The sequence below is a fragment of the Chanodichthys erythropterus genome, chromosome 21 (genome assembly GCF_024489055.1).
Source record: "Chanodichthys erythropterus isolate Z2021 chromosome 21, ASM2448905v1, whole genome shotgun sequence".
Lineage (NCBI taxonomy): Eukaryota > Metazoa > Chordata > Actinopteri > Cypriniformes > Xenocyprididae > Chanodichthys > Chanodichthys erythropterus.
This window is the reverse complement of record NC_090241.1, coordinates 3,401,856-3,415,000: the sequence shown is the minus strand read 5'-3', so window position 1 is coordinate 3,415,000 and position 13,145 is coordinate 3,401,856. Positions and strand designations below refer to the sequence as shown.

The following is a 13,145-nucleotide window of genomic DNA, read 5'->3' as shown; positions in this document are numbered from 1 at the left end:
TGCTAATGGTGGATATTTTGATGAATCGAAAAGTTTTTTCTATGTATAAAATGTTACAAACTATGTAATAAAATATGTTTTTGTAGTTTGTGTTGTCCCTTATCAGTGCAAAATTATCACAAATTAAAAAGTATTTATGCCAATATTGTCCAAAACGCCACTTTTCTAGGGTGTTTCCAAACTTTTGGAGGGCAGTGTGAACTTCGGTAAAGTTGGTTTTATATTCGCACATTCGGACATCCGTATTCAATAACCTTGTTAATCACACTACATTGGACATTCAGTGGACATTCACAAGTAAATATGCCATTAAAACAATACTTCCCTATTTTGATCGACTGTGAAAAATGTTGTAAGTTGACAGTAGTTGGTTGTCAATATCATGTCGCTGCTTAAAATTCGCAAACATTAATTTATTGCACATTTATTGGAAAGTCAGAATTGATCAGAAGTCCGAATGTGCGAATATAAAACCAACTTTACCGAAGTGCAGTGTGAGTATATATTAATAATATAATATAATATAATATAATATAATATAATATAATATAATATAATATAATATAATATAATATAATATAATATAATATAATATATAATATAATTATAACAATAAAGACATTTTAAAAAGCACCGAGATTGTAGCAGGTAGATGTGTAGACAATTGCAAAGGTCCTGCTCATCTTGCAAAATATGTTTGGGTATATAGAGCTTATTCTCTTATTTTTTGCACAGAATGAGAAACAACTCAATGCTGCTCATCTTAAAGGGTCCCAAAAATGAAAATTTCTGTCATTAATTACTCACCCTCTTATCGGTACAAACCTGTAAGACCTTCGTTCATATTAAGAACACAAATTAAGATATTTTTGATGAAATCCGAGGGTTTCTGAACCACACATAGGCAGCAACATCACTGCACCTTTTGAGGTCCAGAAAGGTATTAAAGACATTGATAAAATAGTCAACGTGACTGCAGTGGTTCAACCTTAATGTTATGAAGCGAGGAGAATACTTTTTGTGTGCAAAAACAACAATTTTATTCAACAATTTCTTCTCTTCCATGTCAGTATCCTACGCTGTTGACGTTGTACATACAGTTCAGCGCTTCTGTGTTTTACGTCAGAACGCCAACATTATTGGCCGGCTCCTGCGTCAGCGTCGTACCGTTCACATGTACAGCGTCAGCCAATACTACGTCGGCGTTCTGATGTAGAACATGGAAGTGCTGCACTTTTTTTACTACATAAACAGTGTAGGAGGTTGAAAATAAAGGTTGAACCACTGCAGTCATGTGGACTATCTTAACAATGTCTTTAGTACCTTTCTGGACCTTAAAAGTGGTAATTAAGTTGCTGTCTATGGAGGCGTCAGAGAGCTCTCGGATTTCATCAAGATATCTTAATTTGTGTTCTGAAGATGAACGAAGGTCTTACGGGTGTGGAACGACATGAGGGTGAGAAATTAATGACAGAATTTTCATTTGTGGGTGAACTAACGCTTTAAATATCTATTCACTGTGTTTACTACAATCTTTCTCTTTCCAGTACTTTGTAACCAGAAATTACTCCACCATTATTGCCTTTGCTGTCGGTGGTCTCTACAAGCCTGGAAATGGTTTTTCCATGATCGGGGCTCATACGGACAGTCCATGTCTGAGGGTGAGAAGGACGGACACCTGTTGCCCTGTGAAAGGACTTTATTGTAGATAAAATCTTTGTTCAGTAATTACATTAAAGCAGTCAGATTACTGAATTGCACATTAATATAAGTAGAGGATGCATATGGGGATCATTCTTAATTTCCTGTGCGTGTGTGTTCAGGTGAAGCCACGCTCTAAGAAGACAAAGTTGGGCTTCTTGCAGATAGGAGTGGAGTGTTATGGAGGGGGAATCTGGAACACTTGGTTTGATCGTGACCTGACCATTGCAGGACGTGTCATGGTTAAGGTAAACCTCTGGCTGCTTATACACTCCATCACTGTGATCCAATCAAAAGCAAACTTACTGCGTTCTACTCCGCCACACAAGTCAGATAACATTCCGATCACAAACGTGTTTACACTTGTCTTTTCAAAGTGTACGTGGACAACCACATCCGGATACTGGTCGCATGTTAATGCCAAGTGTAAACAAGCCCTCTGGTCTATGCATCAAGGCCTGTTCACACCAAGAACGTTAACTATAACGATAACTATATTAGCATCCACACCAATGCACAATGAGTGTGTTTACATGTATGTTCTCAACCCAAATATGCTTAATAAGCTGACACATTAACCCGTTTTCCTTTATCGGTGTAAAAGGTCATAAACGGCTTAAGCATAAACTGATCGTCACAGCTAGATTTACACCGATTTAAACGCTGTAACCTGCTTTCTGTCGGCTTATTGAAGTGCGCATGTGTGTTATGTGACAGGAATGCGTCCTTAGTGCAGATTTAAGTGCATCCAGACAGAGCAAACATTTTGCAGTGAGGGAGAAGGGAATGTATCACATTCAGACTTTTTCTTCACCCAAAGAATTATAAAAGTGTGTTCTCATTTCGTGCAGTTGAAGTAGTAGTGGTACAGTCAAAATGTTGCATCTTTAACTGCACGAGAAGATAATATATGAGCCATGAGTTTCCCGCTGACATGTTGCAATACTCTTCTTCGGTTTTAAATGCTTTATTTAACATCACAGACGACATAGCAAATGAAATACTCTGAGCCAGATATGCAAACTTTTTGATGTCACTACTGGGAACTTGATTTATTAAAGGGGACCTATAATGCCCCTTTTACAAGATGTAATATTAGTCTCTGGTGTCTCCAAAATGTGTCATTTCAAAATCTCCCACAGATCATTTATTATAGCTCGTCAAATTTGCCCCTATTTGGGTGTGAGCAAAAACACGCTGTTTTTGTGTGTGTCCCTTTAAATGCAAATGAGCTGCTGCTCCCGCCCCCTTGAGCTGCTGCTCCCGCCCCCTTTCCAGAAGAGGGCGGAGCTTTAACAGCTCAACAACAAAGCTGGAGAATCTCACGCAGCCAAAATGAGGATTGTTAGTAACAGTGTTCAGCCTTACATTGTTCAAACCGACACTGATGGAGAGACTCAGGAAGAAGTTACAACTTTTAGAATGAAAGCATGACTAGCATGTGCCGTCATGTTAATCTTTTGTGCAAATCCAGTGTTGAATTGATCCTCGTTTGTGAAGCAGTCCGGCGTAAAATGACAGCATGACAACAACACTCTTCCTCTTCTCTAAAGCAGCCCAACATGGCCCCGCCCCCTTTGTTGTGTGTCCTCAGAGGCTGGGTTTATGTAAATTTTAGGGTTTGTGATGTCACTAACCCAGGAAGAAGCTTGTTGTAGTCCCTACCATCCGTTTGTTGTAGTCCGTAAAATCGATTTCTTTAAAAGAAAATATCTCCATTTGCATTGAACTTTGAGTGTCGTAACTTTGCAGATGTTGTTTATAATCAAACAGCAACATTACACACTAACTAAAGTTAAAAAAGTGAAATCATAATCAATAATTGCATTGTCGGGTTATTTGTTTGCCTGATTTTTGAGAGTTATCAGCATACTGGTGTGCATGTAAACGTGCTCAGCATCATTTATTATAAGTTATGCCATTTGCCACTTAAAATGCTCAAGCTCTTTAAAGCAGGATGGGTTCTGATTTTTAAAACTATATCATTATCATTATAGTTATCGTCCATGGTCGTGAACAGTCCTCGATATAGAAATGTAAAACCTACCCAAGTTCATTTGATTGATCCATTATTAATCTTAAGTTATATATGATTAACACTCACTTTTACCTGTGTTGTCTGTTTATATGTCTTTTTACAGAGCGAGGGCAAGCTGGTGCAGCGTCTGGTTCACATCCCCCGTCCAATCCTCAGGATCCCCCACCTTGCCATTCACCTGCAGAGAGACATCAACGACTCCTTTGGACCTAACAAGGAAAACCACCTGTAAGCACTAATTTAGCCATAGGAAAATACAGGGAGCAGGACAGGTGGAGGTACAGGAAATATGTGGATAAGCACACTGCAATGCTGCTGATTTTTTCTTTTTTTCAGTATGTATCTGTATTTGTGTCCATTGTAGAGCACCTTTCCTGGCCACTGCCGTACAGGAGGAGCTGGAAACAGGATCTGCCTCCTGTGGAGATGCCTGTAATGCAACATCCATTGTAAGATCATGCAAATTCATGCTTTAGGTGTACAAAACCACACAAGCCTGATTAAAGTTTAAGTGTATGCTTTCTGCACAACCAAATGAAAATTAATAGGGCTGTCAAGACCTTAAAATTTAATTTAATTAATTACATAATGTGCTAATTAATCGAATTAATCACACATCCATTTTGGCGAGAAATTACCAAGAAGATAAGTTAAGTGAAAGTAATTATGTTAGATGAATAAATCATTGAATAGACATTATAAAAAGTAGCTTTAGAAAGATTTTTTTTTATTCAACAGAATTTATTATACATACATTTTCAGAAGTTGCATCTGAAGTGGCATTTAGGTATATTTACACTGACTGTTTAATGCAGCTCAGAGGCGGCATGAATACAAATGGAAAATGAAATGATACTCTAAATATAAAACTAAAACCACCAGTAGGTGGCAGCACATCACTGTCTTAATGAGTGAGTGAGTCATTCATTCATTCATTCATCCTATACAATTAAACATCTGATTCATTCAGGAAAGAACCAAGTGGCCATCTTTATGAATGAGTCACTGAATCAATAGCTCACTCAATCCATTAAAAAACATGGATTCATTCAGTAATGAGACACCGCTGTGTGTCACTCGGAGATGATCAACATTTCTGCTGTGTCTTTCTTTGGTACTATTTTAGTTGTCAAAATTGAGCAAAAACAGACAATGTTGACAATTTTGTGTCTAAAATGTATCAATATTAACTTCTTGTTTATTGAGCTGTTGTATAAAATCCATACCACATTTGCAATCGTGCAGATATTCGGGAAAATGGCACTCTTGCTCATGTGATGTTGCTAAACAATGCTAAACAAACCCATAAGACTTTCGTTCATCTTCGAAACGCAAGATATTTTTGGCGAAACCTGAGAGATTTTCGTCCCTCCGTTGAAAGTCCATTCCATCCAAAAGTTCATCAAGACATTGTAAAAGTAATCCATATGAATCAAACATTTTAACCCAAGACTTCTAAAGAGATATGCCCACTTAATATTATGAACAACTTTAATTTAGTCTTTTATTCACAAATAAACATTGATCAACAGACGTCTATCGAGCACATCAAATATGGTCAACGGCAGCTCATCCTCACGTGAGAACAAGCCGCATTGGTTCTTGAAGAAGCTCAAACATGCTTGTATCACATGCTTATTGGTTGTCATGCATCAAGCAAACACCTTTGAACTTTCATATTTGATGGAACAACATGATGGCAAACCATCCTTTTAAAATTTTAGCCATTACAATAAGCCAATAATTATTTTCTTGTCATGACCAATATTCAAATTTTATATTATAGGTCTATTAAGTACATTTTAAATGGAACTCAAGTTCAGTTGTTGTAGAATGAAGTGAATTTAAACACCTCAACATTATAATGTGCAGTATGAAAAACTGATATTTTAACATTTCTGATGTTTTAAGATTTGCAAAATATTACACTTAGGAGTGTTCTTAAAATGTTAAGAATTTTAAAGGTTAATTTTAAGTGAAGACTAGGTAGTTGCAAAAGTATACTAAAGGTCCGATTACTAAACAGGGCAAATAAGCGTGAGAGCATAATTCCAAAAAACGCAGATGGGAGTGGTAAGTTCTGCATATGATCTACTGACGACATGCAAATTAAAGAACACAGATGCAGCCAGATCATTTTTATAATGACCAGCGCAATCTACCAAGAACAGTGCTATGGAAGAGGATTAGGGCAAAGCAATAATAAAAAAAATAAAACCATCTTGAGATTAAACTTGTTAAATTTAGAGAAAAAAATTGTTAAATTTAGAGAAAAAAATCGTTAAATTACGAGAACAAATTCATAATTTAACGACTTTATTCTCAACATTTTATCTCAACTTTTGAGGGGGGGTTGTAAATAATGGGGGGAAATACCAGCAAATTAACTAGCACAACCCTTAGTAAATCACTTTGCATGATTCATTTAAATGCACTCCTCCCATAAATTATGCAAGGGAAACTCCTACAAATGTATATGCAATAAGCTGCAAATATAACTGTCCACGCCAGGGGAAATGAGCATGCACATTCAAATACAGACTGTTTTCAGATCACAGGTCTAAGACAGATATCGACTGATAACAATAGGTGACCAGTCCTGTTTTTGCTTCATTGTGTGTACAGGCAGAGAAGCATCACCCTGCGCTGGTTCAGATGCTGTGTGGACAGCTCGGGGTCGAGCCAAACGCATTACTGGACTTTGAGCTCTGTCTAGCAGACACACAGCCTGGCGTAAGTCTCTGTCTTCATGTTGGACAAATACCCAAAAGATCTGTTCTGCTTTCTTTTGCCAACACTAATTGATTGTGCTAAATTAGAATTATTGCAAGTATGCTTTAGGTGCACTTTAAATATCTTGCATTTTAAGACCAATATTATACAGTGATCATACTATTCTTACTCAGAGTAATATTAAAACTTATTTTAGACTTAATATTAAGAAATGTACATTGTGCAAATACTCCAAATAAAGTTTAATTATAATATATCAGTAAGTCTCAAGCTATACTTAAGTATAGTATACATACTATACTTAGTATGAAATAAATGTATAGGTTGTTTTCACTAGGGTAGTCTTTTTCTTTCTTTCTTTTTTTTTTTCTTTTTTTTTTTTTTTTTGGTTTTGCAAAAAAAATTTGCTGACATAAAGAGGATTAGTATGCAGGGAACATTTGTGCTCAGCAAAGAGGATTGCTGTTATTTTTACCCAACTGAAGACAAGCCTTTAAATGCGAGAGTGGGACTCCCAGCAGAATGAAACATTACTTTAGAGAATCTGGAAGGAACAAAACTAAAAGCTCTAACGGTTCTCATTTCCATATGATTTACACATTAACTAACTGGCAGAACTACTGCAGTGGGTTCTCACCAGGGCTTTTTAACTGATTATCATGAGTTTTGACATGTTTTTGTGCTCTGCAGGCACTAGGAGGTGTCTATGAGGAATTCATTTTCTCTCCTCGTCTGGACAACCTGCACAGTTGTTTCTGTGCCCTCACGGTACATCTGAACGCAGAGAGCAACATCTTATTAAATATTCAGTCATTCACCCACTCAGAAATGATCTGAGGAGTGATGGTAAATAATTAATGCATAATTATGTCTTCTCTCCTAGGCGCTCATGGACTCCAGCACACCTGATTCTCTAGCTAAAGATCCAAACATCCGAATGGTTACTCTATATGATAACGAAGAGGTGAGACAAAAAGTGCAAAAATTATGAGAAATTGCAGATTCTAAATACATCGTTCACTAGTCTCCTTAACCAAATAATCTGGCTTCTTCGTTGATCTGTAGGTGGGCTCTGAAAGCGCTCAGGGAGCCCAGTCTAACCTGACTGAGTTGATTCTGCGACGCCTAGCTTCGACCCCTGACAATCTGACCGCCTTTCAGGAGGCAGTGCCACTGTCCTACATGATCAGTGCAGACATGGCTCACGCTGCACACCCCAACTACCAGTCAGTCTCTCTCTATGGCAACTTGTTTGTTTCTGTGGTAACACTTACCGCACTTATCACTATGTTGACACTGGAATTTGTGCTTCTGGTTTTAATAATAATCAAATTTCCCAGTCATGAGAAACAATATCTAGGAATTTGGAAATTGTTATTTCTATTCCTTGTGAAATAAAACAATTTAATCAAATCATAAGTCATAGAGATTTATATAGTACAATTATATAGTCAAATCTATAAAATTATATATATATATATTTCTTTTTATTAAATTTTTTTTATTTTGTATTTTTTTTTTTAAAGTCTCTTATGCTCACCCAGGCTGCATTTATTTAACGAAAAATACAGTAAAATTTGATCCTTCAGAAATCTTTCTAATATGCTTATTTGCTGCTCAACAAACATTATCATTATCAATGTTACAAAAAATATTTTTTTAATATTTTTTTTTTCTGTTTCAAATAAATGCTGTTTTTTGGAACTTTCTATTCATCAAATCATTATACACAACTATTTTCGAAATTGATAATAATGAGCAGCAAATCAGCATATTAGAATGATTTCTGAAGGATCATGTGACACTGAAGACTGGAGTAATGATGCTGAAAATGATACTTTACATCACAGGAATTTACATTTTAAAATATATTCAAATATAAAACGGTTATTTTAAATTGTAATATTTCACAATGATTTCAGTTTTTACTGTATTTTGGATCAAATAAATATTATAAATATTTTATAAATATATAAATATAAATATTTCACAATGAATACAGTTTTTACTGTATTTTGGATCAAATAAATACATTTTTGGATCAAATAAATGCAGCCTTGGTGAGCAGAAGAGACTTCTTTTAAAAACATAATAAATCATATATATATATATATATATATATATATATATATATATATATATATATATATATATATAATATATATATATATATACTACCTTCTAAATTCTGGAGAAAATATTTTTTTTAATTTTTTTTTTAAGAAATAAATACTTTTATCCAGCATCATAGAATAGAATGATTTCTGAAGACTGGAGTAATGATGCTGAAAATTCAGCTTTTATCACAGGAATAAAGTACGTTTTAAAATATATTAAAATAGAAAACAGTTATTCGAAATTATAAAAAATATTTCACAATACTTCTGTTTTTACTGTCTTTGTGATCCAGTAAACGCAGTGAGCATCCAGCTGGGCAAGGGTCAATGACAAATGAGAGTGTCCACGATAAAGTAAAGGAAAACTCATTTTCTAGTTTAAAATGTGTTAAATTTGTAACGTATAATATTATTCACCTTACAGGGAGAAACATGAGGAGAACCACAGGCCTGCTTTTCATAAGGTAACAGACATGCACACTAATAATGCCTCTTCAACACATTCATGAAGACCTCAGCAGTCAACTAAACCTCTCACATTGTTTGCTCTGGATCAGGGTCCAGTCATAAAGTTTAACAGTAACCAGCGCTATGCCACCACTGCTGTAACCGCTGCTATATTACGAGAGATTGCTGGAAAAGTGGGCGTACCTCTACAGGTGAGCAGAACATTCCCTCCTCCCTTCTATGTCATTTTATCCTGCTTCACCATCTGTCAAGACTCTTTTCTTCTGCCATATAAATCAGTAAAAGTGCTCCTCATTATCTGAGCTAAAATTAGCATTACTGCTCTGAAGACGTGAAATGCATGAGCAATCAGTTGATTCCTATCGTGTGGTTTGTTTGTATGGTAGTCATTTAGAATGTTTATTGATGTTTGTGTATATCAAGAGAATGCGATCACTCTTTACATACCATTGCTCCTAGCAACAGGCTGCTCATAAGACCGTGTGGGATTTGTAAACAAAAGAGTGCAGCAGAGGAAAAAGAATGATATAAAGAGAGTGAATGAAATCTTGCCACCAGAAACCCTGTTTGTATACACTATTAAAGTTCACCCAAAAATGAAATTTCTGTCATTAATTACTCACCCTCATGTCAATTCCACACCCGTAAGACCTTTATTCATCTTCGGAACACAAATTAAGATATTTTTGATGATATCCATGAGGTATCTGACTCATCTACAGACAGCAATATAATCAACCCTTTCTAGGTCCAGAAAGGTACTAAAGTCATCGTTAAAATAGACCACATGACTGCAGTGGTTCAACCTTAATGATATGAAGCAAGGAGAATACTTTTTGTGCAAAAAAACAAAACAAAAATAATGACTTTATTCAACATACTTTTCTCTTCTGTGTCATTCTCATACATAGGTTACGTTCAGCATTTCTGTGTTGTACGTCAGAACGCTGGCTCAGTATTGGCTGATGCTGCATGTGATGCTGACGCAGGAGCCGGCCAATAATGAGTCGGTGTTCGGGCATAAAACCTGGAGGCTCTGGACGTAAACAACGTATGAGAATGGCACAGAAGAGAAGAGATTGTTGAATAAAGTTAAATTATTTTTTTGTTTTTGTGCACAAAATGTATTCTCGTCGCTTCATAACATTAAGGTTGAACCACTGCAGTCACATGACTCTTTTAACGATGTCTTTTGTACCTTTCTGGAACTTGAAAGTGTTGATTATATTTCTGTCTATGGATGAGTCATAAACACCTGATTTCATCAAAAATATCTTAATTTGTGTTCGGAAGATGAATGAAGGTCTTACGGGTGTGGAACGACATGAGGGTGAGTAATTAATGACATAAATTTCATTTTTGGGTGAACTAACCCTTTAAATGTACTTGAAATGTGCTTTTTGTCAAGCGACCTTGTGCTTGTGGAAAATTGTTTTGCTTCTTTTTCCCTAGGATGTGATGGTTAGGAATGACAGTCCATGTGGAACAACAATTGGGCCGATTTTAGCAGCTCGTTTAGGAATGCCAGTCCTGGATCTCGGGGCACCTCAACTTGCCATGCACTCCATTCGTGAGATGTGCTGCACATCTGGAGTTCTCCAGACCACCACCCTCTTTAAGGTAAACACCAGCTTAACCTCAGCCTGGCAGTCTGATAAGTCTTGATCATTCAGTATTATAAGGGCAAATATAAATATAAATCACTTCAATTTAGGACCACCTGGTATTAAGATGCATTTTAGTCGATCGGATCACAAGTGGACGACGCTAAATACAGGTGTTACCGAGGTGTAAAACGTTTTGAGTCCACTTTCGACCACTTCCAGAGGTAGTTGAAAACACATTCGACCGGATTGTTTTTGTAGTGTAAACGCTCATGTGGTGGAATGTGTTTGAACAGCCACTAAAGACGCCTGCTCTCCGCCTACTGACGTAACACATAAACATTATGGAAAGCACGCTAGCCAAACGTACCAAGCACAATGTTCTCTCACCATTCCTGATTTCTAAAACACACTCACTACGTTCGGCCGGTCTTGTGGTTGTCCGAGCAGAAACGAAAGCTGCTGCTCTCCGTAATTGTTTTTCCATCATCTCCAAGTGTATATATGTAAATTTTGCAAGTTTATTTTGTTCATTAGATCGAAAGATCTGAAAAAAAAAAACATACGTTTACCCGCCTATAGACCCTCCCCTCGAAGAAATCAGGACAGGAGTGGTTGAAAGTGGACGAAAGACACTGATTAAAACACTAGGTGTAAACAGATATGTGTCTCTCCCGTCTACTTGTGATCCGATTGACCAAAAAGCATCTTAATACCAGGTGGAAACAAGGCCTTAGTTGTAAAGTTTGGAGTCTGTGAAAATTGAAATAATCAAATGGGCCATGGTAATGAAGTGAATCATTTTAAAATGACAAATCGAGCATGTAAATGCTGATAATGAACTTAAAGGAATGGTTCACTCAAATGAAATTTGTCATTTACATGTAAATTCAATCCTGTATGACTTGCTTTCTTCCATAAACACAGGAGAAATTGTGAAGGATTACATTGGTCTCTCCTTTAAAATGATGAAGAATGTGGACTGAAGATATTTAAGTTTCCAAAAAAGCACCATGAATGCAACATAAAATGTTGCTATATTGGTGAATAAGTTATTCAGAGAGGTTTTCAACCAATCTATTAAAAAGATCCAACACATAAGAATTTGTGCTTCACGGAGGTATCATGGAAGAATGCAAGCCAAATGGGTTTGGAGCGAGTTTTTAGTTTTGGATGAGCTGGTCCTTTAAAAGTGTTAGTTCACCCACAAATGAATAATGTAATGTAATTTATTACTCACCCTCATGCCGTTCCACACCAGTAAGACCTTTGTTAATCTTCAGAACACAAATTAAGATATTTTAGTTGAAATCCGATGGCTCAGTGAGGCCTGCATAGCCAGTAATGACATTTCCTTTCTCAAGATCCATTAATGTACTAAAAACATATTTAAATCAGTTCGTGTGAGTACAGTGGTTCAATATTAATATTATAAAGCGACGAGAATATTTTTGGTGCGCCAAAATAATGACTTATTTAGTGATGGCCGATTTCAAAACAGTTTCAGGAAGCTTCGGAGCGTTATGAATCTTCTGTGTCGAATTCATCATGTCTGATTCAGATCGCATGTCAAACCGCCAAACTGCTGAAATCACGTGACTTTGGTGCTCCGAATCATGATTCGACACGCTGATTCATTATGCTCCGAAGCTTCCTGAAGCAGTGTTTTGAAATCGGCCATCACTAAATAAGTCATTATTTTGTTTTTTGGCACACCAAAAATATTCTCGTCACTTTATAATATTAATATTGAACCACTGTACTCACATGAACTGATTTAAATATGTTTTTAGTACATTAATGGATCTTGAGAAAGGAAATGTCATTACTGGCTATGCAGGCCTCACTGAGCCATCGGATTTCAACTAAAATATCTTAATTTGCGTTCTGAAGATCAATGAAGCTCTTACGGGTGTGGAACGACATGAGGGTGAGTAATAAATTACAGAATTTTCATTTTTGGGTGAACTAACCCTTTAAGGATTGTCTAATGAATGTTTTTAAAGTCTGTTTTGGGTTGTAATAACTGTGTTGTAATATGCAGGGCTTCTTTGAGCACTTCCCCATTGTACGAAGCACAGTAACTGTGGACTAGACTGTGAGAGGAACTCCACAGAACAATACAGTCGGGATTCATGGAGCCCATTACTTCACCACTGTCATCTGTCCATTTGTTTATCACTGAAAATGGAGAGTTTAGACACTCATATATGTGGCACTTCAACAGTGTTTCAATGCACTCTGCTTTGTGAACTTGCTAATAAAACCAATAAACCAGTGATGCCTTGTTTTCATGTCTTCCATCAATGTTATTTGCCTTGAAATTTGTAAGCATGAAGTCTAAACCCCACACCATGACGTAATACGTGTATTACTGCATTACTGTACTGATTGTTTTGCCCACTTTCCGGGTTTTCTGTCTGTCCGGTCCTCACCCCCTCCCTTCAGGAGCGCGCTGGTGCTTCTTCTCGCAAACACTCATCC

At 36.5% G+C, this 13,145-nt stretch overlaps 1 protein-coding gene across 2 annotated transcripts in view; it reads left to right on the top strand.

Moving 5' to 3' along the window:
- Positions 1–12,951, top strand: part of dnpep (aspartyl aminopeptidase) — a 16,100-nt gene extending 3,149 nt beyond the window's left edge. Inside the window, exons 4-15 of one of the 2 annotated variants that reach the window (XM_067374105.1) lie at positions 1,548–1,661; positions 1,824–1,949; positions 3,843–3,967; positions 4,104–4,188; positions 6,365–6,472; positions 7,163–7,240; positions 7,356–7,436; positions 7,538–7,698; positions 9,014–9,053; positions 9,147–9,248; positions 10,510–10,677; positions 12,706–12,951. In XM_067374105.1, the coding sequence (XP_067230206.1) occupies positions 1,548–1,661; positions 1,824–1,949; positions 3,843–3,967; positions 4,104–4,188; positions 6,365–6,472; positions 7,163–7,240; positions 7,356–7,436; positions 7,538–7,698; positions 9,014–9,053; positions 9,147–9,248; positions 10,510–10,677; positions 12,706–12,756 (1,239 nt within the window). In that variant the 3' untranslated portion in view covers positions 12,757–12,951. Of the gene's footprint in view, positions 1–1,547; positions 1,662–1,823; positions 1,950–3,842; positions 3,968–4,103; positions 4,189–6,364; positions 6,473–7,162; positions 7,241–7,355; positions 7,437–7,537; positions 7,699–8,882; positions 9,054–9,146; positions 9,249–10,509; positions 10,678–12,705 lie in introns of those variants that run through there. The other variant, XR_010893471.1, reaches the window with a different exon arrangement.
- The last annotated feature ends 194 nt before the right edge of the window (positions 12,952–13,145 follow it).